The 23,077-nt window shown below is 42.0% G+C and overlaps 1 protein-coding gene and 1 long non-coding RNA gene across 3 annotated transcripts in view; one reads left to right on the top strand and one right to left on the bottom strand.

Annotated features, from left to right (window-relative positions):
* Positions 1 to 15,520, bottom strand: part of LOC148122584 (uncharacterized) — a 22,604-nt gene extending 7,084 nt beyond the window's left edge. Inside the window, exon 1 of the long non-coding RNA XR_015737442.1 lies at positions 15,068 to 15,520. This is a non-coding gene — a long non-coding RNA (uncharacterized LOC148122584). The remainder of the gene's footprint in view (positions 1 to 15,067) is intronic.
* Positions 10,593 to 23,077, top strand: LOC125404244 (C-type lectin domain family 2 member E-like). 2 transcript variants are annotated; one of them, XM_048440087.3, is made up of 5 exons: positions 10,593 to 10,749; positions 18,082 to 18,207; positions 20,185 to 20,360; positions 21,308 to 21,414; positions 22,756 to 23,077. In XM_048440087.3, exons 1-5 carry the CDS (start codon positions 10,635 to 10,637, stop codon positions 22,898 to 22,900), a joined length of 669 nt encoding a protein of 222 aa, XP_048296044.3. In that variant the 5' UTR covers positions 10,593 to 10,634; the 3' UTR covers positions 22,901 to 23,077. The 2 variants fall into 2 exon arrangements, with proteins under 2 accessions (XP_048296044.3, XP_048296043.3); XM_048440086.3 differs by having other exon boundaries at positions 20,182 to 20,360.

The following is a 23,077-nucleotide window of genomic DNA, read 5'->3' as shown; positions in this document are numbered from 1 at the left end:
TGAGCTGTCCTCTCCTGGAGTCCAGCACTTAGAAGTCAGTGATAAGTGTCCCAGTGTCATGGCCCCTGCAGTTTCCCGAGGATTGAGTTTTGAGACCTGTTATTCACCCCTGTGGAAGGCCACTGCAGTGTGCAGCCTTCGTCTGAGCACTGATCTCCTGCTGTGAATGCTGGGTGCCAGGGCAGAGGAAGAGGAAGCACACAGTGCTGCAGGCATGGGTTGTGTGGCAGAGAGAGAGAGAGAGAGAGAGAGAGAGAGAGAGAGAGAGAGAGAGAGAGAGAGAGAGAGAGGAGTGGTCCTGGCCTTGGAGTCTGCAGGCCATGGGATGGGGAGTGTGTTTCCTAGTAGGGGAACTAGGGGGTGCTCAGGCCTTTGCTTCCTCAGCAAGAACAGTGGGAAATTCTTGAGCAGTCCACTTCATAAAGAGGAAGCTTCAACTACTAAACAACTAAACTCGCTAAGAAAGCTCATGCTGGTTCTAGTGACCCAGTCCGGTAGGATATGCTGTGGAGGCAGAGGCAGGAGTGTCTGATTTCGAAGTCAGCCTGGACTACACATTTTTTTCTCCCAAACACAAATGCACTGACTCTGGTATGACCTGCTTTACACGACTCTGGAGTTACTTTCATTGGCAGTAACCAAGCTTTGTATCTTTAGCTTTAACTTTTAATGCATAGTTAATGTAGGATTGTCTCTTTCAGGTATACCATGAATTTCCTTCTTGTTAGGACCTGGAGATATTGGGAGTGCCCTCCCTTCTGGCAGGGAAGCAGTCAGGCTTGGCAGTGGAACTCTGTCAGCAGCTGCACTGGAGTGGGCCTAGTTGCTGTTGTCTAAAAGAGCAAGCTGTTCCTTTTTCTTCTCTTTCAGAAGAGCTTTGGGTGACTGTACAGGCAGTGAAATGTCTCTGTCAATTCTAGAGTTTTGGAAGTTGCTTACAATATACTTCCTGTTTACTTTTTAATATTTTATAATTTGTAATATTTTATACTTCTGAAGTCTTTGATGTAGTTGAAGAATAGATAGTTATCGTTTTTTTTAGTTATGATAAAAGGTAAAGTAGATACAAATATTGTAACTGTAATTCTTGCTTGACACTTGTTTTATTATATGTAATTTTACTATGTTAAAGTTAAAATCTTTTTTTTTAAACAGTAAAGGGGAGGAGATGTGGGATTCCCCTCTGTATGCTATGAATATCATTAGTTAATAAAGAACTATCTTAGGCCTGTGCAGGGCAGAATAGAGGTAGGCAGGGAAAACTAAACTGAATGCTGGGAGAAACAAGGCTAGTAAAAAGAAGTCATATACCCCCTCCTCCCCCTCCCCCGACCAGAGACAGAACTGGAAATTTACCTGGTATGTCATAGCCTTGTGGTGATATTCAGATTAATGGAGATAGGCCAATTTAATATATGAGTTAGCCAGAAATATGCTTACACTATTAACCAAACAGTATTGCTAATACTATCATTTCTGTGTGATTATTTCAGGGCTAAGCAACCGGGAACAAACAACCAGTCTCCTTACTACATGTCCCCATAGTTGTTTCTGTTTTTCTATCCTGCCTCTTAACAAACAATTTTCTAAGTCAGAAAGTATAGCTTTTCCTCCCCTTCTTATATCTTCTCTCTCTCTCTCTCTCTCTCTCTCTCTCTCTCTCTCTCTCTCTCTCTCTCTGTTTCTATGTCTCTCTGTCTTTGTCTGTCTGTCTCTCTTTTCGTTGGGAGCATAACAGGAAGGTCCTTGAGCCCACAGATCTCCAGAGAAACCAGGAATATTAAGCATACAGGATTGTCTTTCCAATGAGAAAATATGAAAATCTTGTTCTTTCATCCAGAAAGCTGACAATTGGAAGTGATTAACAACCTGGTGATCTGTGTTATATGTTGGGTCAGGTCATATCAAGCTCTTACAAAAAAGACTGGAGGTGGCTAGCAATCTAAATGACCCTGATAGCCAGAGGCTCCACCAAACTCCCACAACCAAGACCATAGGTGGCTAACAGCCCAAATGATTTCTACACCACCTTTATAAGTGAGACCAGGGCAGTCCCTTAGGCCCTTATGCTACTACAGGTAGCCTATCTCTAGAACCCTTCTCCTTGGAAGAAATGACATGTACCCTGAGTTGAATCTCAATGTAATTATGCTTCCGTGTGCAGTAGGGATTTTATCACACCAGGATGCTCTTTTCTAAACTATACTGGGCTTACATGCATTGGGAATAAACCACCTGTTATTAGACTCACGGAAATGAAGTCTGATCCAGACTGATGAAGTCAATCTGCATGGGTTTTCTTTTTTATCTCTTCATGAGATTCCCTTCCCTGTTTGACACCTGCAGGGGCCCCTCCTTTCCTTACCTTCTTTCATTTTTTTTAAACACAGGGTTTCTCTTATATCTTTCCTTGGATGCTGACATAAATCCTAAACCTGCTTCCTTTGATTCACTTAACAATCTCCATCTCCTGAAGACTTTAAACCCCCATGCTAATAGATTTCCATGGCTGAGCTTGATTGCTTCCCTGATCTCTGCAAGCAGTCCTTTGACACTCTCACTAGCTCTCTCCATAATGCCCCAAGTAGGTGTTAGTAAGCCCAAGTGTGCTTATCACCTAGTCCAGGATTTCCAGAAAAACATCCAGGCAAATGTTCACACCTTTCCTGTGGTTGATAATCTGTTAGCATGCCTTTTCTTCACTTCAGATGCATGCTCTGTCTGCATGTATGCCAGAAGAGAACATCAGTTCCTATTATAGATGGTTGTGAGGTACAGTTGCTGGGAATTGAATTCAGGACTTCTGGAAGAACAGCCTGTGCTCTTAACCTGAGTCATGCCTCCAGCTCCCCTAAAACTTTCTAAGAAAGAAGAGATTACCTCATAATCAAAAATTACATATTTTTCAAAAACAAATTTAAATCATTCATAAGAAGAAATCACATTAAGATCAGAAATTATAGCCATGTGGTGGTGGTGCACACGGTTAATCCCAGCACTTGGGACGCAGAAACAGGCAGAGTTTGAGACCAGCCTGATCTACTGCAGGGTCTTAGTCCATCCAAATGAAGACAGACTGGGTCCTAGGAAAGGTAAGTGCACTGCTTGCTGGCCCTTTCCCCAGCCTCCCTTAATTCTGGAAACAGTCAAATGAAGCAGAGTCAAGTCAAGCAGGAACTCATTTATTATTGAGCAACAAGCATCATTTAAAGCAAAAAACTCGCAGAATCTTTCATGTGTGTGTGTGTAAGAGGAGCCAAACAATCATTTTAAACAATCATTTAATCATGCGCTCAGGTGTCCTTCATTTACCCTATTGTCCATGAGCTGTTCATGTGCTCTTGTCACCTTGCCTGACTTCTGTGTCGAATAGGGTCTAAGGGTAAACAACTTGGGACCTGCCTGTCCAAGTTCCTTTCGGGGCCATCCTTGTCGCCCATGTGCCCAGTAATCTGTAAGAGCTAGGACTGTTACACAGAGAAACCCTGTATTGAAAAAACGATCAACCAAAAAAATGAAACCAAAAAAGATCACAACGTATGTGTTTTTATTAGAAGCCCAGAATGAGTTACATAGCATCTTCACACCAAAGCCATGATTTTTATTTAGTGGAATAAAACCATAATTTTATTAATAGTTTCAAAAACACTTAAAACTCCCTTATTTAAAGCCATCTTTATATAGCTGGTCTCCCTATTTGCTATCACAGTTCACCTTTCCTCTATGACACTTTATGATTTATAATTGCTTATTATGAATTCACTTAAGCTGTCTACTGTTCACTACAAAAACTTCATACTACACCAAAAAACAAACAAACAAGCAAAAAAAACCCCATAAGCACACTGTGGTCTCTGGTTAATTACGACAATACTCACATGGAAGATGCTCTAGAAGCTGAAAAAGAGACTGAAGCTTGGGCTTGAGACCTCAAGTATGCAATTTCTTGGTTCCTTGCTCATTAAAATCACGGTATTGTAACCTCTATCAGGCCACAGGGAGAGAGCAGGAGAAATAAATGTTCTGATGTATAGAGCAGGTTCTGGTTCCACTAAGTCACTAAGGCGCATGTATGAGGAGGTAAACAAGAACACATGAATAATGTACAGCGATGACATCTGACGATAATTTAGAGCCAGCATCCTAAAATTTCACCACAAGACTGTTAGATCTCTTTCTTGGTAGAAGGGAAAAAAAAGGAAGAAGGCAGCCCTGAATTAACTCTATTTCATTTCAAGGTAATGGAAGAAAGATGTAAAGTCTGTCCGTGGTCCACACTGCCCAAAAATTATTTTTGGTTTGCTGATCTTTCTATTGGTACAAACCTTGAGAATTCTAATCCTCCTCACTTCCTCCTTATGGTACTTTCACTCTTCTCCAAGTAAGAAAAAGATATCACATGTAGTAAACGTGCAACTCGTAATGGTCAAAACAAACTGTAAGCCAGACCTTGCAAATTTGTTGGGACTGGAATATTCTCTCGTCCTATTTTGTTTGTTGAAATCACCTTAGTCGTGCAGGGGCTGGCTACATGCCACTCTTTCTGACTGTTCTACAAGTTCTATCACCTGGGTTTGTTCAGGGGACTTCCTTCTGGAGAGCTCGGCAGGGCCTGCACTGAGGCTTTCAGCTGAGGAACTCGACTGCAGTGACTCTATCCAGGTTCATATTTTTATGTTTTTTTCCCCCTCCCATTTTACCAAAAAGCGATCTTCTAAGGCTGAGAACACTGAACTGTAAAGTTGACAAATAACAGGGCCTTTGAAATGACCCCAATGCGTGACAAAAATCTCACTTAACAGTCAAGGCTTTTGTTCGGGCGGAAGCTCCGCCACAGGCCCTGGCATCCTTAATCTCATCCTCTCCCTTGGCTATGCCACACCTCAGGAGTGGTGAAGACTTGCAGGGTGTAATGGTGACTATATGACGTCACGGCAGAGACCAGAGTCCTTAAAAGGATGTAGCTTGACAGAACAAGTGAGGCTCGTGGAGGCGGGACTAGCGGATGACTGATCTCCACTCCCACCAATTGCCCCTCTTATTCTCCCTCAAGGCAACCAATAAATGAGAAGTAACTACGGGAAAGCTCCGCATAGTCTACAGGAAGCTCCGCCCCCTACGCTAGGCACACGGTAGCCGCTATGCTTACTGTGGATATCTGTTCTCTGGCAGTTTGCTCTCTTTTGACTTTCAGACGCCCTCAATGAATTCCTTCCTCAGCATTTCTCACCTGTGAATAACGACTTACACTTCTGCTTCTCCCCAGCTTTCCGCTTGTCCAGCCACACCAAAGATGGCAGCTGGAGGCTGCGGGTGTGGCGAGACATTTCCGGCGTGATGACGTCAGCACGTAGCGTGTCCGCTTGTGCAGGCAGAAGGGGAAGTTTGGGCAGTTCTTGTGGTTATTTCGGAGGGTGGGACAATGGGAAGTAGCAGAGGAGGCTGAGGCCGGTTCCTGGGACTGAGCTACGGACTGCTGGACGTGGACCTCAGGAGGCGAGGTCGGCCGAAGATGCGCGTCTTGGGCCCGCGCTTGACCCTTGCGTCCCGGAGTCCTGCACCCCAAAATTGGGCCACTCACTGGTTGAGGATGGCCACTAGGTGTTGGAATGCTTGAGGCCAGTTGATGAGAGCGGAACTCCCTCTCCAGGCTTTAGCTTTGCTGTTCGGTCAATTGAACTCCCTAAACTCCCTTGCTGACTGTAGCTCCTCTGACATGGGCACTGGCAGAACCCCACTTACAAGCCCACACTTAGCAGAAGCAAAATTCCTACCCTCCACACAGCTTCCCAATGGCAGAACTAACTCTTCCTACCTGGGCTTCCAGTCTTACACTTGCTTCCAGTCTTAAGAGTCAACATATACACTGGTTTCAAATACATCTGCAGCATAACACATGCAACACCTTAATCTGGAGAGAAAGGGGTTTCCTAAGCAAAAGGAAATATCAATAATGAACTCCCTTTTCATACAGAAACGAAGCAATTCTTCCTAAGCAGCCCTTGCCCACTGCAGGCTTCAGCAAAAAAGACAAATGATTCTTTTCTCAAAAACAGGCTGACCAATGTCCCAACAGACTACCCTGTCATGTCCTACCTCTGCTCCAACAACAACAACACCATCTCCAGAGCCAGTCTTGTCCACTCAAGACACTGCTTCCCACAGCTGTCACCACACACAAGGCACTGGACAATAAGTCTCGGCTTCTGGGCTATGGATGTCTTTTCTGTCCCTAGAAAGGTTGCAGCCAGTTTCTTCCAGTGGGAATTTTGTCTCCTCCACATTTGCTCATCTACCCACATGGCATGGAATGCATGGTCCATCCTTCCATGCAAGTGAGATGTGATTCCATGTGAGAGAGTGGGGTTAAAGGGATCTGCATGTCAGTGGATCTGCTGACATTTTTAAGTCCAGCCTGTAAGAAGAGGTTAACTTGATGGAGGTTAATCTCACATAGGCACGGCCTGTTAAAAATACTGCCTTTTGAATAACTGGCTGTCTCTAACTGCAGATTCTCTTGTGTGATAACATGCTCCCCTAAAGTGTATTCCTCATATGCTGGGCATAATTTTCCTGTGTGCAGTTAGTAGGATGACTGTTAGGATTCCAGCATTATACTGACACTGTCCCTCCGTACCCCCTCCCTCCCAGTCCACAGGCATTCATCACCCAGTCATCCCAGGGGCCCTGCGACCATAGGTCACCAAGTCATGTAATGTCATGAAATGTCATGTGTTGCGTGGCTATGTCATGCATTGCATGGCCACATTATGCGTTGCGTAGCTACGTTATGCATTGCGTGACTATGTTATGCATTGTGCGGCTGCTTAATTAAGTCTCTGTACGCATGTGCAAGTTTTCCTTTTAAACAAGCTCCGCCTGCCTGTTCACTGGCTCTGGGTCCTCTTTCTGGGTAGCCATACTTCCTTCCCCTTGCCCCTGCCCTTTACTAATAAACTCAGACAGGGGTGCGGGGAGAGGTGGGTTGTTGAGTTCTGTGGTTTATTTCTCTCCATGGCAGTTGCAGCCTAACAACAACGATGACTTTTTCCCTAAACTGTGTGTTCTAACAAATAAAATAAAAGTCAAACCTTTTATCTCACACTGCAATAATATAAAACGTAGAAGTCCATTCTCCAACTCCCTCATACTATGATTTGTCCAGATGTGAGAACTTGTGGAGTAATCACAGGAGGACTATCACAGAGCGGAACTGCAGGTGTCTGGCCTTGCTAAATCTAAGCATTTTAAAGATTCATGACAAATTAGGGTGGTATTACAGGTGTCAAAAAAACAGCACCTAACTGACTAACCATGTCCAGATATTATTAATCACACTTAAGAATTGTAAAATAATGCTTGTATTCTTTGCCTTTTCCTTAGATCTTTCCATGGTTTAGTTTTCTCCTTCTGGAACCTGTAGGGAGCCCTTTAAGAGACGGTGGAAACATACCCACAACAGAAGCTGTGATTAGCTACAAACTAGCTGATAAGATTTGCTGTATATTTTCTAAAAATGCCTGTGTCCCTGCTAATTTTCCTTGTAGTTTTGTTTTTCTTTTCTACCAAGTTGCTACTGAATGGTTTTATTATATATAGATATATGATTGGGATTTTTTTTAACAGTATAAGAAATAAGATAGGGAAGAAATAAGATTGGAAGTGCAAAGAATTAAGGAAAATGAAGATGAAGATGGAAAAAAAGAGAAGAAAAAGGTAGAGTATTTAGAACAAGAATGAATTGGAACAGAGATTTGTAACAGAGAATTTGAATTGGACTTAAAATTTAGACAGAATTAGAGCTAAGAAATTATAGACAATTAGATCAAAAATATTAGAATTAAAGCAAAACAATAAAGAGTTTTCCCCCTGAGATCAGAGCTAACCAAAGACCCCTTTCCCTATGCTGAGGTAACCTAACTGAACCCTGGGAGGAAGTCAGAAGAGCAGGACTGTGTTGGCCTTCCATATGATATGACTTCTTCCCCACATTTCCACCAATATAAACACATTCCTCAGTGAAGGTCAGACTTGCTTCTTTTTTGCTTCCTTTTTTGACTCCTTTAATCTGCCCTTAGTAAGCCTATGCACTCCTCCCCCACAACCACCACCCACAAGCTGCTCTCCTAATTTACCTGCATTCCCTGTTCTAATCAAGCTTCGCTCTTCTATCTGAAGTTGTCTCCTCGTCTCTTCCATTAACTGTTGATTTCTAGAAAGGCTAGTGGAGTCGAATGAAATATACAGAGTAGGCATATCTACCTTAACACAAACCGACTAGTCAACAAATTACCACTTAGCCAGACCCCTGGTTCAGATAATCAGAGAGGCCGATGGCATAGGACCAGAAACAAATTATGTCCACTTGGCTCTCAAGGCAAGGGCATCAAATGGGACGTACTTTGAATGCCAGGACTGCTCTTACACTAGGTACCCTAGAGGGAAACGTGTTACAGTCTTCCTCGCTCCAGACTCCGGTGTTCTCCCGGCTTGGGAAACCTATTAATATCTTGTTCATCATTTTAGGAAAAACAGAAGCCTCATTCTACTTCCATACTGCTGGAGAAGGCCCTAGAGGGGCTACTACCATTGGCGCAGCCACAGGACTCCAAGAGGTACAGCACAGCCAACTGAGCAACTATATAAAGGAAGTAATGACCCTGGTACAACAAAGCACAGCCATGCTACAAACTCAGAGATTCCCTGGCTGTGGTGGTCCTCCAAAACCACAGGGGTTGGACTTAAGAACTGCAGAAAGAGTGTGCATCTGTTCTTCCTAGGCAAGGAATGCTGTTTTGATGTGAGTGAACCTGACCTAGTAAGGAGAAATGCTAGACAATTACTAGAAAGAAACACAAGAGATAGAGTAGATAATACTTTCTGGAAGGCCCTCTCTCTGCTTGGGGACTGTCAGTAGTCCCCTTGGCAGGCCTAATTGTAATAATTGTGCTAACTTTCTTGTGTGGTCCTTGACTTTTTAACTTCTCATTAACTTCCTCCAACAAAGACTCCTTGATTTTCCTGCCCAGAGCAACACTGGACTCTCCATACCCCCAGACTAGCAGCTTTTATCTATCCTGGAAGCCTCTCAAAATGCCCATTCCACCTTTGGGATCCACCAGCAGTCTCTCAAATGTCAACTCCTTTCTTCCATTTTCTTTTTTACCCTTCTAGAGTTGGGATATTTTGAGGAATTGAGTCAGGATGCAATGGGCTGTGTGTCCCAAGTCATAAAGAATTCTTTAGCCCTAGAGTGACTGTTCAGTTCCATCTGCAGAAACAGTATGCCTGGCAATGAAAATAACTCATCTGTTCCGGATCAATCCATAAACACAGTTGTAACTTTCTGGTAGCCACACACACACGCACACACACACACACCAGCCACTCTAAATGTGCTCAACCTTCATGCCTAGTCCAATACAGCTGTCTCAGCCTGCTGATTCCCAGAAAGTCACTTCCATTGTGTGTGGAAACACAACTCTCACCTCAGAGGAGGTATGAGTTTACTCTGGAGACAAAATGAGTGAACACAGATTTAGATTTCCCCAAATTCCATTTTCTGAGGTGGCAATGGAGTCTTTACAGTCACACAACAGTGGAAGTCACACGTGAAGACACTTTTCAAGCACATTGGTAGAAATACCAGAGTGGCAGTTAAAGCAAAGTTGGGGGGGGGGGGTCGTTTGCTAAAGGGGTCAGATGGAACCCTATGATGCTCTTAGCCTTTGGTTTTGTGGGAGCTGTCTGTTAATATATTGCGAGGAAAGCTAGTCTTTTGAGTACCCTGATGGTCATAAAGGTGAGAGACAGAGAAGAGCAATAAGTTAATATTGAGAGGGCTCTATTGAAGGAGGGCTCATTTTCAGAGACCTGATGCTCTCTTTGGCCTCCAGGAGTACCAGGCATTCACAGGTGTACATACATATGTTCAGAAAAACACAAATATGCATAAGATAATATACATTTAGTTTTTTAGATTTTCCCATATGATGGAGTAAATGTTTTTTATTCTTTTTTTAAAATTGAGTTTATTGAGCTATATATTTTTCTCTGCTTCTCTTCCCTCCTCTCCCCTCCCCAATATACATTTTTTAAAAGAGGGCAAAAGGTGGCTCTGAACTCATAGGGTTGCACATCCTCTCTGGTCACTCAAGTGCAAACAGCCTTGTAGAAGGGTCTGTGGAAGGTGCTGCTGCTTTCCAGAAACTTCCCTTTTCACAAGGCTTGAAAAGAGACTGGCAATTACATCTCACCCTTCTGCAGTTTGTTTTGCTTTTAGTTTGATTTGCCCAGGACAGTGAAACACCCCCTGTCATCCTACCTTGGCAGCAGAGAAAAGTGTGTGAAGTTGCTCTAACTTAACAGCATTTTGTGCTATCAAAATCTAAAACATCTAAAAATCTAAGTTCCCTTTATTTCCTTTGCAGTACACATTTCATTTACTGTACACATTTCCTGCAGAGTCCCTCTCCAAATTTGTAATTCCTACAAGAATCAGATTTTATGCTTTTTTTTTTTTAATGTCAAAGGGGTGAATACTCAGGATGATTCACCAGGCAACAGACAAACCACAGACCAGCTGGGCAGAGCTTACTTAACCACGCCCACATGCTTTCTTGGTCTGTTTTCAGATGTCCATCTCATTCATCCGAGTCTCTTTGCTTCATCAAGACAATAGGTGGTATATAGCCTTCATAAAAATGTCAACTGCGGAGTCCACCTCCCCGGATCGCGTGGAAGAAAACCGTACGTATTTAATGAATCGTTAACTAAATTAAAGGGAGAAAGGGGAACTTTACCAAGGGAGTGGAATCTTCCTCTCTTTAGCCTGCCACAGGAGTCTCTCCAGATGGGTTGAGGCAGCGGGTGGGGAACCCTGGGTTGTGTAGAAACACACCCGTGCAAGTCTGTATTCTGTTATGGCGAATGTTACTTAAATATGTTTGGGGAAGAGCAACCAACAGCGAACTTGTTGAACCTGCACTCTTTAAACTCCCGCCAGAGTGAGGCACAGAGTGCCTGTTTTGACTGAAGTAGCCAATGAGGCTGCCTTGCTCACTGTGATTAAAAGAACTGTAGCCCTGCATGGTAGGTGTTAAGGTTCAACAAGCTGCCCATCAGATTACATTTCCCCATAGTCTGACTGACATTTACAGCCTCCTGGCCCAGCCACTCATACTTGATGGAGAGATACCTGCTGCTGCAGGGAGAGATAAACAGCTCTTCTGAGTTTGTAAAGCAAAGTAGGTGTCCGGATTCCTAGAGGACTGGCTGGAGAAACCTGGGCATGCTCAGGCATGTCGCTGCCATCCAGTGCCCCTAAAGTGCCCCTGCTCACACCTCCCCTCCACCTTCTTTTCTGGACTCCCGTAGTAGATCCCCCCCCACACACACACTGTGTGCTTTTTCATCCATAACCTCCAGGCTGTCAGAAATTCTCCCCTTCCCTTAGCACACAGGTATACTCCTTCAGGTCCTAAATGATTCCATGGCATCAGGGAACAATCTCTGTTCTACTTTACCTAGTGCTGCATCCCAGCATTTTCAGTAGGTCGGGGATGGAAGATTGATCCCACCTCTAAATCCATCTACAGTTTCAGTTTATGGTAAATGATGGGAAAAGGACATTGGAGATTGCTATTTTAAAACCGTATTCTCTCATTTTGGAAAATGTTTATATTTCATTCTTTAAATCTCTTTCCCTTTAGTTTAAAGCTTTTAAAATTCATTTTATGTGTATGTGTGTTTTGCCTGCTTGTCTGTGCACCACATGTATGCCTGCCGCCCACAGATATCAGAAGAAGGTGTTGAATCCCCTGGACCTGGACTTAGGCAATTGTGAGCCACTGGGTGGGTGTTGAAAATGAACCGAGTCCTCTCTCTACAAGAGTAGCAAATGTTCTTCATTGCTGAGACATGACTATACTCCTACTTTAATATTTTTGCTTAGGAATAGAATACTTCTTGAAAAACAGAGTTCACAATCATTGTTAGCTCAAATATCTAAAGGCAGCCTCAGGAGATCAGGCTAAATTCCTCTAGGTGGACAGGCCCCTGCTGTGGTGGAATACTGCTCTGGGTGGTGGGGGACAAACTGAAGAGGAAAGCCTTCTATCCCGTGCCATCCAGTGCGCACCTAAAGTACTCTGCGTCCGCACCCAGCTAGACCTCTCCTTTGGTAGAGCAGCAGGTATGTCCTCTGTTGCCCTGACTTTAAGAGTTGCGGCACTTAGGGGCCACCGAGTCACATATTCCTCATGGTAAGCCAGAGCACCTGATGTGCTGGGGAACATTAAAAAGTAAAGATTTCCTTCCATCTCCAGACTTGTCTATGGGCTGAAAATGGCAGCCAAGTTCTCACGGCAGTGACCAGTTCGTAAAGCAGCTGACTTAGGTGAAAGTTGGGGACCCAGCTCTCTCGAACTCACTGCAGCCTCCCTGACGCTTTCACCTCCTCTGACTAATACCAAAAGAGAAAGCTCATGAACAATACTACTGTTTCTCAGCTAAACCAAGCATTTCTGAGGGAATAGGGGCTAGATAAATTCCGTGAAGGTCTTAAGAGAGCCCATGACTAAGCAATAAAGATGGTGAACTTCCAAGATGGTGGTTTCTTCATCACCTTCCAGACCTGAGACAAAACCTAGGGCTGCTTAAAACAAAGGTCTGGCAAGCTCTTTCTCCTGCCAGTGGGGCCCCCTGCTGGTGAACCAGATGGAACAGCTCACAGCTCAATGTCGAACAGGATGTGTTTTTTGATTGACCCATTAAAATAAACAATCACCTTGCTTTATTTTGGTGAATGTAAGTCCCTGTCTCTGGTCTCCCTCTTTGGAGGTCCCATCCCTGTACCCGCCAAGCTTTGACCCCTCCCCGGAGGAGGGTCAAGACAGCCAGCCAAAATCTTGATCACTTCCCCAATCTACTTAAACTGCTTTCCCAGACCTTTCCCTTGTGGTCTATTTCCTTCCTCCTGTTCCTGGTTCACCCTCGGAGCCACCCTAGAGCGCAGGAATCCTATTAAACATGGATATTTTTTAATTTGGCTGTCGTGATTTGGCTTATTGGGATTTTTGCGTTGGCAGAGAGATCACAACAGGAAAATTTCTTCAAGGTGAATATATTAAACTCCTCATCTACTTTTAGTAGCACTGTATGTTATTGTGAGCTGTACTCATCCCACTATGCCTTTTAACACCAGATCTGACACCACTTTATTGAAAATATTGTCTACTTCCTCTCTACCTCCCCAAGAGATATTTGTACTTGATTGTGTATTATTGTAAGTGTTGTAAAATGGTGGGAGAGAGACCATGGTGGACCAAGGGGCCAGGAGGCAGGTGAGAGTCAGAGGCCTCATGGGAGACAAATACTCCATGCAGTCTGTGCTGGAAAGAGATTGAGAGTTGGCAGAGCTTGTCTCTTAAAGAGATAGCAACTGAATATAGACTATGTAGTGACATAACAGCCATTGGAACCTGGGCTGGCCAGGGTACTACCTGGGTTCATCCTGCCAGATGACAAGGGCCAGCATAATGACTGAATCCCAACAGTAACACAGTATTAGAATCAATACAGTTTCTGTGTGATTATTTTGGGTCTGGGAGGCCCAGAAATGAACAAGCAGTGTCTGACTACAAACACTGTTCACAAAAACCAGTACTTGGAACCCACCTACATTTATCAGTGACTAAATTGGGCAAATTGTGATCCATATTCCTGTTGGGGATCTCCAGTTGGGGACCCATCCACACTCTGGTCTTGCTCCTCCAATTCAAGGCCCAGTCCCCTCAGAAAGCCCGCCAATCAGCAGCCCTGCCTTTAAGAGAGCCCACCAAATGTCAGTCCCTTTCTGGGGTTGCTCAATACCATGCCTATGGTCACCACACTCTCAGATGCTTTCTCCCCTGCCTTCCCAAGAGCAGGGAGGTGCCTTATTATGCTCAATTTAAACCTGCACTTATTATTTGTCTTGATTGACTTTTGTATTGGTGGCAGAAGATACCCAAATGTGGAATTCTAAAACTTATCATCTCCCATATATAATGGAATTCTATGCACCAATAAGAGAGGATGGGGCAGCTATCTTTGGTGACAACGTGGGTGTACATGGGTGACATGTTGAGAGATGTTAGTCAGGCATTAAAAGCCTAGTACTCCTTGTCAGACAGAGAACACTAGCTAAAATCAGACAGGAGTTTGTATTATTTTTTTGGATTTGGAAAGATTTTTTTTAAAAGCATGATACAAAACTAGAAATAACAAGGAAGCCTATATATTCAAAATGTGAAGGAGTCTAGAAATCTCCCAAGATTTCCTTTCTATAGGGGGTGTGAGGAGCTAGGAGGAGAAGCCAGGGGGAACCAGATTGCTCACAGGCTGAGAAGTGCTGGAGCTGGAATGAGCACATGAAAATTATTGTACTACTTTCTATATTTTTGTATGACTGGAAAGAACGAAAAGGGAGAGTTTTGTGTGGACCCAGAATCCAAAGGCCAAAGTTTAGTGCTTAAAGCTTTCCAGTCCTACATGTCCTTCTATGCTATTAATGGGATAGAGGGTTCCTGATATTTTTAGATGTGTGAAAATAAGCAAAATGCAATGTTCAAACTCAGTGGGAATTTTGTAAAAGTTTAATTTTCATTCAGTAAAATTAATTCATTTGTTATAAATTCTCATAGATTTTGAAAGCATCTAATCACGAATCATGCATTTTTTATCAACATATATAGGGTTGGAGACTTGACTCAACCATTAAGAGCATTTATTTCTCTTGTAGAAGACTGGGTTTGATTCTAAACACCAATATGGTGGCTCACATACATACACCTAACTCCTATTTCAGGGATCCAACACATATTTAATAGGCCCCCTAACCCTAGGAATGTATGTAGCACACATACATGCATCATAAGTCCAAACAAAACAGTAACACACATAAAATCAATCTTAAACAATAGCTTATAAAGGACATATAGACCCCCTTCACCCACCCCTACTCAAACTTCTCCATTCCCAGTTGGCAGACTCTTTGTACCCCTGTCCCCAGCCCTTACACACTTACTTTTCCAGAATGCCATAAAATGGATCCCTGAAGCAGAGACTTCACACTTGTCTTCTTTCACATTGTCTCAGCATTCCATTCTGCTCTTCAGTCAATGCTGTGCCTATCAATAGCATGTCAGATCCACTGCTGGTGAGATTCTAAGAGACTGTATCCACAGCACCACTGATACAGAAACAGCACTCTGAATTCAGAAGCATGCAAGCACCCCATAGTCAAATGTTATACAAAGAAGTTGTGAAAAGCTGGCAGGAAACTTGTGGAGAAGTGAGAGGAGGAAGAGGGTTGTGGCAATTGGGGTGTTCCGGTAACGGTTAGGTGTCTTTTTTTTAAAGTTAATCAGAAGGAAACTATTTTATGTGGCTCACTGCCTGTAATCTTGCTTAAGCCTACTGATTAGTATAGGAACATTTTGAGTCAGAAGCCTTGGGGACATTTGCCCTGGTAAAGTGGTATAAGAACTAGGCAAGTGCAGACTTGTGGTCCAACTTGTCTCTTGTGTAGAGAGGGTGCGTTTGCCTTGTCATCAGCTTGGGGACATTTGAGTGATTGCAAATGTTCCATTTTTTTTTTACAGTGATCTTTAATGCTGCTACAAATATGCACATAAATGTTTCTTTTTTTTTTCTTCTTAAACCTTAAATGCAGGCTTTCATTCCAGCATTGAGTATGTGGGTCGGATGGGGGCACATCACCATATTGTAGACTTCCTGGACAAACAACTTCATTTACATCAGCATCTAATTCATCAACTTCCTGTTATTTAGTGATTTTTTTGCCCAAGACGTGTTCACAAACGTTCTCCCCACTTTGTAAAGAATCCAATGACTTTACAATATTGAGCTTCGTGCTCCGGTCTACAGTTCATCTTGAGTCTTGTTGTTAGCAGACAGATACCAGGTTGTTTCAGTAGCAGATACTGGAGCGGTGCCACATTCTCGCTGTCTAAAAACTGTACATCTCTGTTAAATATCTGTTGACCATGAGTGCTTGATATCATTTCTGGAGTCTTTTTTTTTTTCGACTGTATTGTTCTGTTTACTCATTTGCTAACACCAGGCTGTCTTTATTTCTGTTCTCATAAGTCATGAGATGAGGCAGCGTGTTCTTTTTGAATTCGACCCTTCTTCAGAATAATTTTTTAATGTTCTAGTTTCTTTTTAGTTTTCTTAAGTACTTTTTAATAATTTGATGCTATGATTTTTTTTCTGAAGGCAATCAGTACCCCCTCCACCAGGAAGTGATACTGTGTTGCATATATACACTTGTTCAGGAGTTGTTTACACATGAGCAACATTGAGTGTTCTAGTTTATCATGTGAAGCCTTTACTTATATTGTTCTGTTATTAAATAAAACTTAGGAGTCAGATAATGGGGTAAAAACCTGATTGATCAGAGAAGCAGTAGATAAGTGTCCAGTGACCTCTCTCTCTCCTTTCCAGACACAGAAGGGCTTGCAAACCTTTCTCAACCCCTTCCTACTACTTCCTGTGTCTCTCTATTTGTATCCTGGGTCCTCCAAAGTCTCTATGGCTAATTCTGGTCAGCTAGTCACTAGCTTCACCCCTGATTCAATATTAAACTTTATTGCCAGTCTTGGAGTGTGAGTGTGAGCAAATACCTCAGAACAATTATGTGTTTAAATCTGTATTGATTTATTTCCTTTTTTATGTTAAAAATTTTATGCATATGAGTGTTTTGCCTGCATAAATATCTGTGCATCAAATGCATTCCTAGTGCACATCAAGGTCAGGAAAGGATGTCATATTCCAGAAACTGGAATTCTAGATGGTTGTAAGGTACTATATGCGTGCTGGAATCAAACCCAGGTCCTCTGCAAGAGCAACAAGTACTCTTAACAACTGACCCAACAATCTAGCCCTGCCCTGATTTCTTCATAACTTTAAATGTAGTTAATATTGTGCTGATTATGAACCTTTTTTAGCTTTATAATTTTGTGGTTTTTGTCATTACTGTAAATGGTGCTGTCTTAGACTTTAATTTCCATTTGACAAGAAAAATACAACTGACTTTACCATGCTGACATTGTATCTTGCAGCTTTGTAATTTCATTTTTTATATCCAGTAGTCTTTTGTAGATTTGTCATAATTTTTGCAGATAGAAGTGCGTCATCTGTGATGAGAAACACTTCATCTGTTTTCAAGAAGTGTAAGCCTTCTTTTATTTCTTTAAGAATCTAATTTTATGTATATGGCTCTTTTGCCTGCACGTTTGTTCATCACATGAGTGCCTGGTACCTATAGAGGACAATTAGTCCCCCAGAACTGGAGTTGGCACAGTTGTAAGCTACCTTGTGAGCGCTGGGAATTGAACCTGTGTCCTGTGGAAGAGCAACAAGTGATCTTAAGTCCTGAGGAATGTTCCAGCTTCATGACCCTATTTCTTTATCCTTGGTGGACCTCCTGTGAAATCATCCTGGAACAGAGATCAGACATCCTACTCCTGCTCCTGATTGCTGCGAAAGCATTCATAACTACACCCTTGGGAGTGAAACAGTGTGTAGTTGAATTTATTGTTTTGTTTTTAATTGATAACTTTTATATGGTTGAGGAAGTTTCTCTAATTCCTATTTTTGCATAATTTTGCTGTGTATTGATATTTCTATTTTCCTCTTTTCTTAGTATGTTAATAGGTCTAAATAAACTGAGTTCTCCCTAATATTTTCATTATTCCTAACCAGAGCACTTTCTGGAGAGAAATCCAGCCGACTGTTGTTGTTTTTCACTGTGATCCTCACTCCTTTAGGTTTCTGCCCTTTCATGATTCACCCTCAGTTCAACAACCAGAAGACCCCTGAGAAGTTCTGTTTTTAGCATCTCTAGTCTTTTTTCTACCATGGCCATCCTTTATGGACCAGGGCCTTCTTTGAAAGGGGTTTGCACTGCTCTTTCAGATACTTGTAGGGGATTGTAAAGTGGATGTTTTTGCTAAGTTTCTTTAATTTTTCTTAAGAAATTCTCCAAGTTGAAATTCTTATATTAATATTTTTCAGGTAAAAAGCTCCAAGAAAAATATCTCAGAATTGTCTCCCCCATGCCTAGGCTTCACTGCTGCTGTGCAGTGATCATCGTCCTCACCGTAGCTGTGGTTGCACTTTCTGTGACTTTGTCATTGTCAGGTGAGTGACATCTCCAGATCCTGCAGCATTCTGTCCACATCCACACTGTCAGTTACACTTATTGAACATAGTGAGCCAGGTCCTCTGTGAAGGGCAGGAAAGAAAACACACTGGAAATTCCTGATCTCTGGGAACTTAGGGTCTAGCCGGAAGATGCAGTGAAGGAACAGCACAGACTGTGGTGTACACAGGAGACCAGACTCAGCATCCCTGGGAAGAGGACATTCAGCAAACTCTAGAGAGATGTGGAAGACAAATGCCTACATGGGGAAACTATTCATTGCAGAGGACAAGAAGAAAAAAAAATCCCAAGTATCAGCCTCAAGGAAACTGCTGCAGCTAGGGGTAATGAGGGCAGTGAAGAGTAATATGGTTGGGGATGGTAAAGAACCACCATGATCCATGGTTTATGTTAACATCTTCAACTATAGTCTGAAAATATTAAAGAGAATGTTCCAGAAATATGCTGTTGCTGAGCCTCTAGTTTTAGACTATTCTAAATAATTTGATAAAATCTTGTACATCTTTCCTGCCACATCTGGAGTAATGATTCATGATATTGTTTTATAAAATCAACTTTAACCATGTCAATGAATAATATACAAGTCTAAACATGGACAAACACTTGCCTACAAGAGTTAGTATGTATAATCTAAACTTTTACATGGCTCTACATAACAATCACCCTCAGGGCCTGTTGCATTTGTTCCTTTCATTAAAGCCTTGTGGTAGTGTGTATAAGAATTGGGAACAGCTACAACAAATTGCTCTCCACTAAAAATAAGTGTGTGAGTGTAATTTCTAGTATTTAATATTTCTTATCAAATCATTTATTTATATCCTCAGTAGCCCTTTCACAAGTCATGTAGTCATTCTTACCTGTCAAAGTAGAAAAAAGAAAAGTTATGAAATAAAAATACCTGTTATTTTTCTAAATGGTTCTTTGAAACTTTGCTGCCTTAAGAGTTTCACACACACACACACACACACACACACACACACACACACACACACACTCCCTTTGTTATGATGTACTCACAAATGAACATTAGCATAGCCACTTAAGCACTTGGCACGTCCCAAACCCTATGAATCTTATTGAACACAGAATAACCGTTCAGAAGCCATGGAGCTTTGGTTAAGATTTAGACTTTCACTTTATTTACATTTTTATATACTTATTAGTCACAAACTAGAAAAAAAAAACACATCAAAGTTGAAACTAGAAAATCCATGCTCTTTATAGCCCTATTCATGGCTTATGGGCCCTTTGCTGAATCCTGTTCTTGCTAATCACCTTACATCACTCTTCCTTGTTCTCCTTTCTACATGTTATGCCATGCTCACACTCAACAGCTGTCCACACTGTTCATTATGGGCTGAGACAAGCATCTGAGGAAGTGCATGGTGTCTCTTTCTTTCTGGGCTTGTGTGACCTTGTTTAATATTATACTTTCTAGGTCCACCACTTTTTTACAAGCTTCATTTTTCTTTATGTCTGAATAACTTTCTGTTTTATTCAGATATTACAATTTCATTACCTGTTCATCAGTTAATGTCTAGGTCAGGTCTATTTTTCTCCTATTGTACATGGACAACAAGTCTTTGTGTTATGATGTAGTGGTCTCTTATATATGCCCAAGAGTGGCAGAGCTGTGTCATAAAAAGTCTATTTGTAACTTTTTAAAGGAGCCTCCATACTGGGTGTATCAGTTTATACTCGCACCAGCAATAAATAAGTGTCCCTTCTGATATATTCTGTGAGATTTCTTGATAATTGCCATTCTGACAGCCTCTAACGAGAGCTAGCATATATTCATATGGATTTAATGTATGTGTATATGATAACAGAAAGTCTTTAAGCAAGGTTTTGGTATCAAAACCTGTTTGAATATGCCATGTTTGCATGCTGGTATTTGTCCATAGTTAAATCCAGAGAAGTGAGGAGTTCTCTTTATTTTGTCATTACAAAAGTAGGAAAGACAGATCAGATCTCACGCAACAATATCTATGCTGTTTGCCCAAGAAATTGGATTGGATTTGGAAATAAATGTTTTGATTTTTCTGAAGACATGGAAAACTGGACATCCAGCCAGAACTACTGCAGGGCATTAGGGGCCCAACTAGCTCGATTTGACAGTCAAGAGGAGCTGGTAAGAAATGATCAAAATTGGTTTGTTGTTTGTTCTGTTGACTATTTACTGCCTTAAGATAGGGACCTTAAGGCTGCTGCATGAGGAAAGATTTCACCCTAGGCATACAGGGGACAGGGGGGGACACATATTAGTATGTACCATTTGTGATAGTTACACACTCACTGTCACCCTGAGATACTCCAAAGACATTCTCTCCTGTAATGCTAATAGTCAACCTGCATGGCCAGACATTCATTTGACTGAGAAACATGATTGTTATAAGGAGGATGCTTGTTCTTCCTGGCTTCCAGCTTAGCTTAAACCCAAAATAATCACACAGAAACTGTATTATTTAAATCACTGCTTGGTCTATTAGCTTTAGCTTCTTACTGGCTAACTCTTACATATTAATTTTACCCATTTTTATGAATCTGTGTATTGCCATGTGGCAGTGGCTTACCGGCAAAATTTCGGCATATCTGACTCTGGCAGTAGCTCCATGGTTTCCCTCTGATTCTACCCTTCTTTCTCCCAGCATTCAGCCTAGCTTTCCCTGCCTTTCTAAGTTCTGCCTTGCTATAGATCCAAAGCAGTTTCTTTATTCATTAACCAATAAAAGCAACACAGTGACAGAAGGGCCTCCCATACCACAAGTAAGTATACATGTTCATGTAATTCTTTGTCCAAATTGGCAGGTGTTACAAACTTAAGGTGACAGCCATTAATAACTGTAAATACTGATTTAACAAGGGACTTTCTCAGCCACAGAAGGAAGGGTAGTTGTCAGTGTACTATGGGTTCTGGCTATAAAATATATACACTGAGAACTGAGGATTATTTAGGTTCCAAAGTCAATTACTCTAAGTTCAAACCTGTTGACATCCTGAAAAGAAGCTGTAGTTTGGAGACACTCAATGGTATCTGAAGTTGAGAGACATTTATTTGTTTTCTGTGTTTTATAACAGAATTTCCTGAAGAGATACAAAGGATCTTCTGATCACTGGATCGGCCTACACAGAGGGTCATCAGAGCAGCCTTGGATGTGGACAGACAACACTGAATATAACAACTTGTATGTTTTCAGAATGCATTTTCTCCTACTGTGTTCAACTGTTGTGATTGAGTGAGCTGTGGTTGTGAAAGGTGAAAGACTGGGTCATGTGAAGGGAACTGTACTGATATGGGAAAAAAAACCCTTGTTTAAGGAGCAGTGGGTTGTTTTTTTATCCCGCCCGGCTCCAGGCTGTCTGGCTAGCTTTACGCAAAATAATTACACAGAAACTGTATTCATTTAAACACTGCCTGACCTGTTAGTTCTAGCATCTTATTGGATAATTCTCACATCTTGATTAATCCATTTCTAATAATCTGTGTAGCACCATGAAGTGGTGGCTTACCGGGAAAGATTCAGCATGTCTGACCTAGCGTCTGGCTCCATGGCATCTGCCTGACTCTGCTTCTTTCTCCCAGCATCCTGTTTGGTCTACTCCGCCTATCTAATTTTCTGCCCTGTCAAATGGCCAAGGAGGTCTCTTTATTTAACCAATGAAAGCAACTCACAGAAAGAAGACCCTCCTACATCACACCCTTGGGCTGGAGGTGTGCCTTGGTGTTGGTTGTGTGTTACATGCAATAGCCAGTCCCCAATAAACTCCATATCCCAATGAATTTTAATCCATTAGCTTTACTTAATGTTACTTTACTCCAAGTCTTTAGCCTGATGATGGCATATGGGGTAGATGCTGTCTGCTATCACTACTTAAAAATCTTTCCTTACTGCTAACTGCCCTTGTGGGATGCAGACAGAACTACTGATGGCCACTAAGGGATCTGAAACACCAGAAAGCCACTGCAGAACTGCTGGACAGGATTTGTCAGACAGCTGTGTGCACAGCTGCTCCTATCACAGAAATGGACTCCAGGGGCATTGGTAATATTCTCTAAAGTCTCATCATCAAAGAGCACCCAAGACAGCACTTGGATGTGAGCATATCCATTTTGAACAGACCCATTTCACTGGAACGGTGAATGTCCATCAGTAAAGACCTTTAGAATTTACTAAGTGCATTTTCTTCCACTTTCACACATGTAAAAGTACTTCAAGGTAGAATTGAAAACCATCCTTGGGATGCTACTCATGGCTGAAGTTCTTGTGAACATGGTAGCAAGCACCTGTCAAATGCTTTTTACACACACTACATGATTCAACATGGATGAGTAACAAAGGTGTGCTCATCAAATGGAACCCTGAGAATGGAAAAGTCACTTGGTATAACACTAATGCTGGTGATCCTCATGGACTCTGCCTGTCTGTGATTTGTGCTATAAACAAGCAATGGACACGAGTGAGATATCATAGCTGGGGGGAATGCACTGGTCGACTGCAGAAATTTTGTTTGTTTTTTTGTTTTAGGGTTTCTACCCGAGGAGAAGGACAACATGCCTACCTGAGTGACAGAGGAATCAGCAGTGGCAGGAACAACATACATAGGAAGTGGATTTGTAGCATGTCCAACATTTATATTTTACAGTGTCCAGAAGTTTCACAGCTTGTGTAGAGAGTGTGTCAAAGTCATCACGAGAGATCTGGATCATGTTATCTACAGTTACAGCTTCATTTATTTATCTTATAAAATGTTGTAGGAAGAGCGGGCTGCGTCCCACCACCTGGCTAGCTTAACCTCCAAAATAACTACACAGAAATTTTATTAATTAAATTACTGCTTGGCCCATAA

This window comes from Myodes glareolus, chromosome 3 (genome assembly GCF_982192425.1).
Source record: "Myodes glareolus chromosome 3, mMyoGla1.1, whole genome shotgun sequence".
NCBI lineage: Eukaryota > Metazoa > Chordata > Mammalia > Rodentia > Cricetidae > Myodes > Myodes glareolus.
This window is presented reverse-complemented; position numbering and strand designations above follow the sequence as displayed.

Excerpts from the sequence above, each read along its gene's own strand:
- LOC125404244 (XM_048440086.3), top strand. The coding sequence starts at position 10,635 with ATGTCCATCTCATTCATCCGAGTCTCTTTGCTTCATCAAGACAATAGG. Across the intron at positions 18,208-20,181 it reads TGTGACTTTGTCATTGTCAG|TAGGAAAGACAGATCAGATC; the intron begins GTGAGTGACATC and ends TCATTACAAAAG. Across the intron at positions 20,361-21,307 it reads TTGACAGTCAAGAGGAGCTG|AATTTCCTGAAGAGATACAA; the intron begins GTAAGAAATGAT and ends GTTTTATAACAG.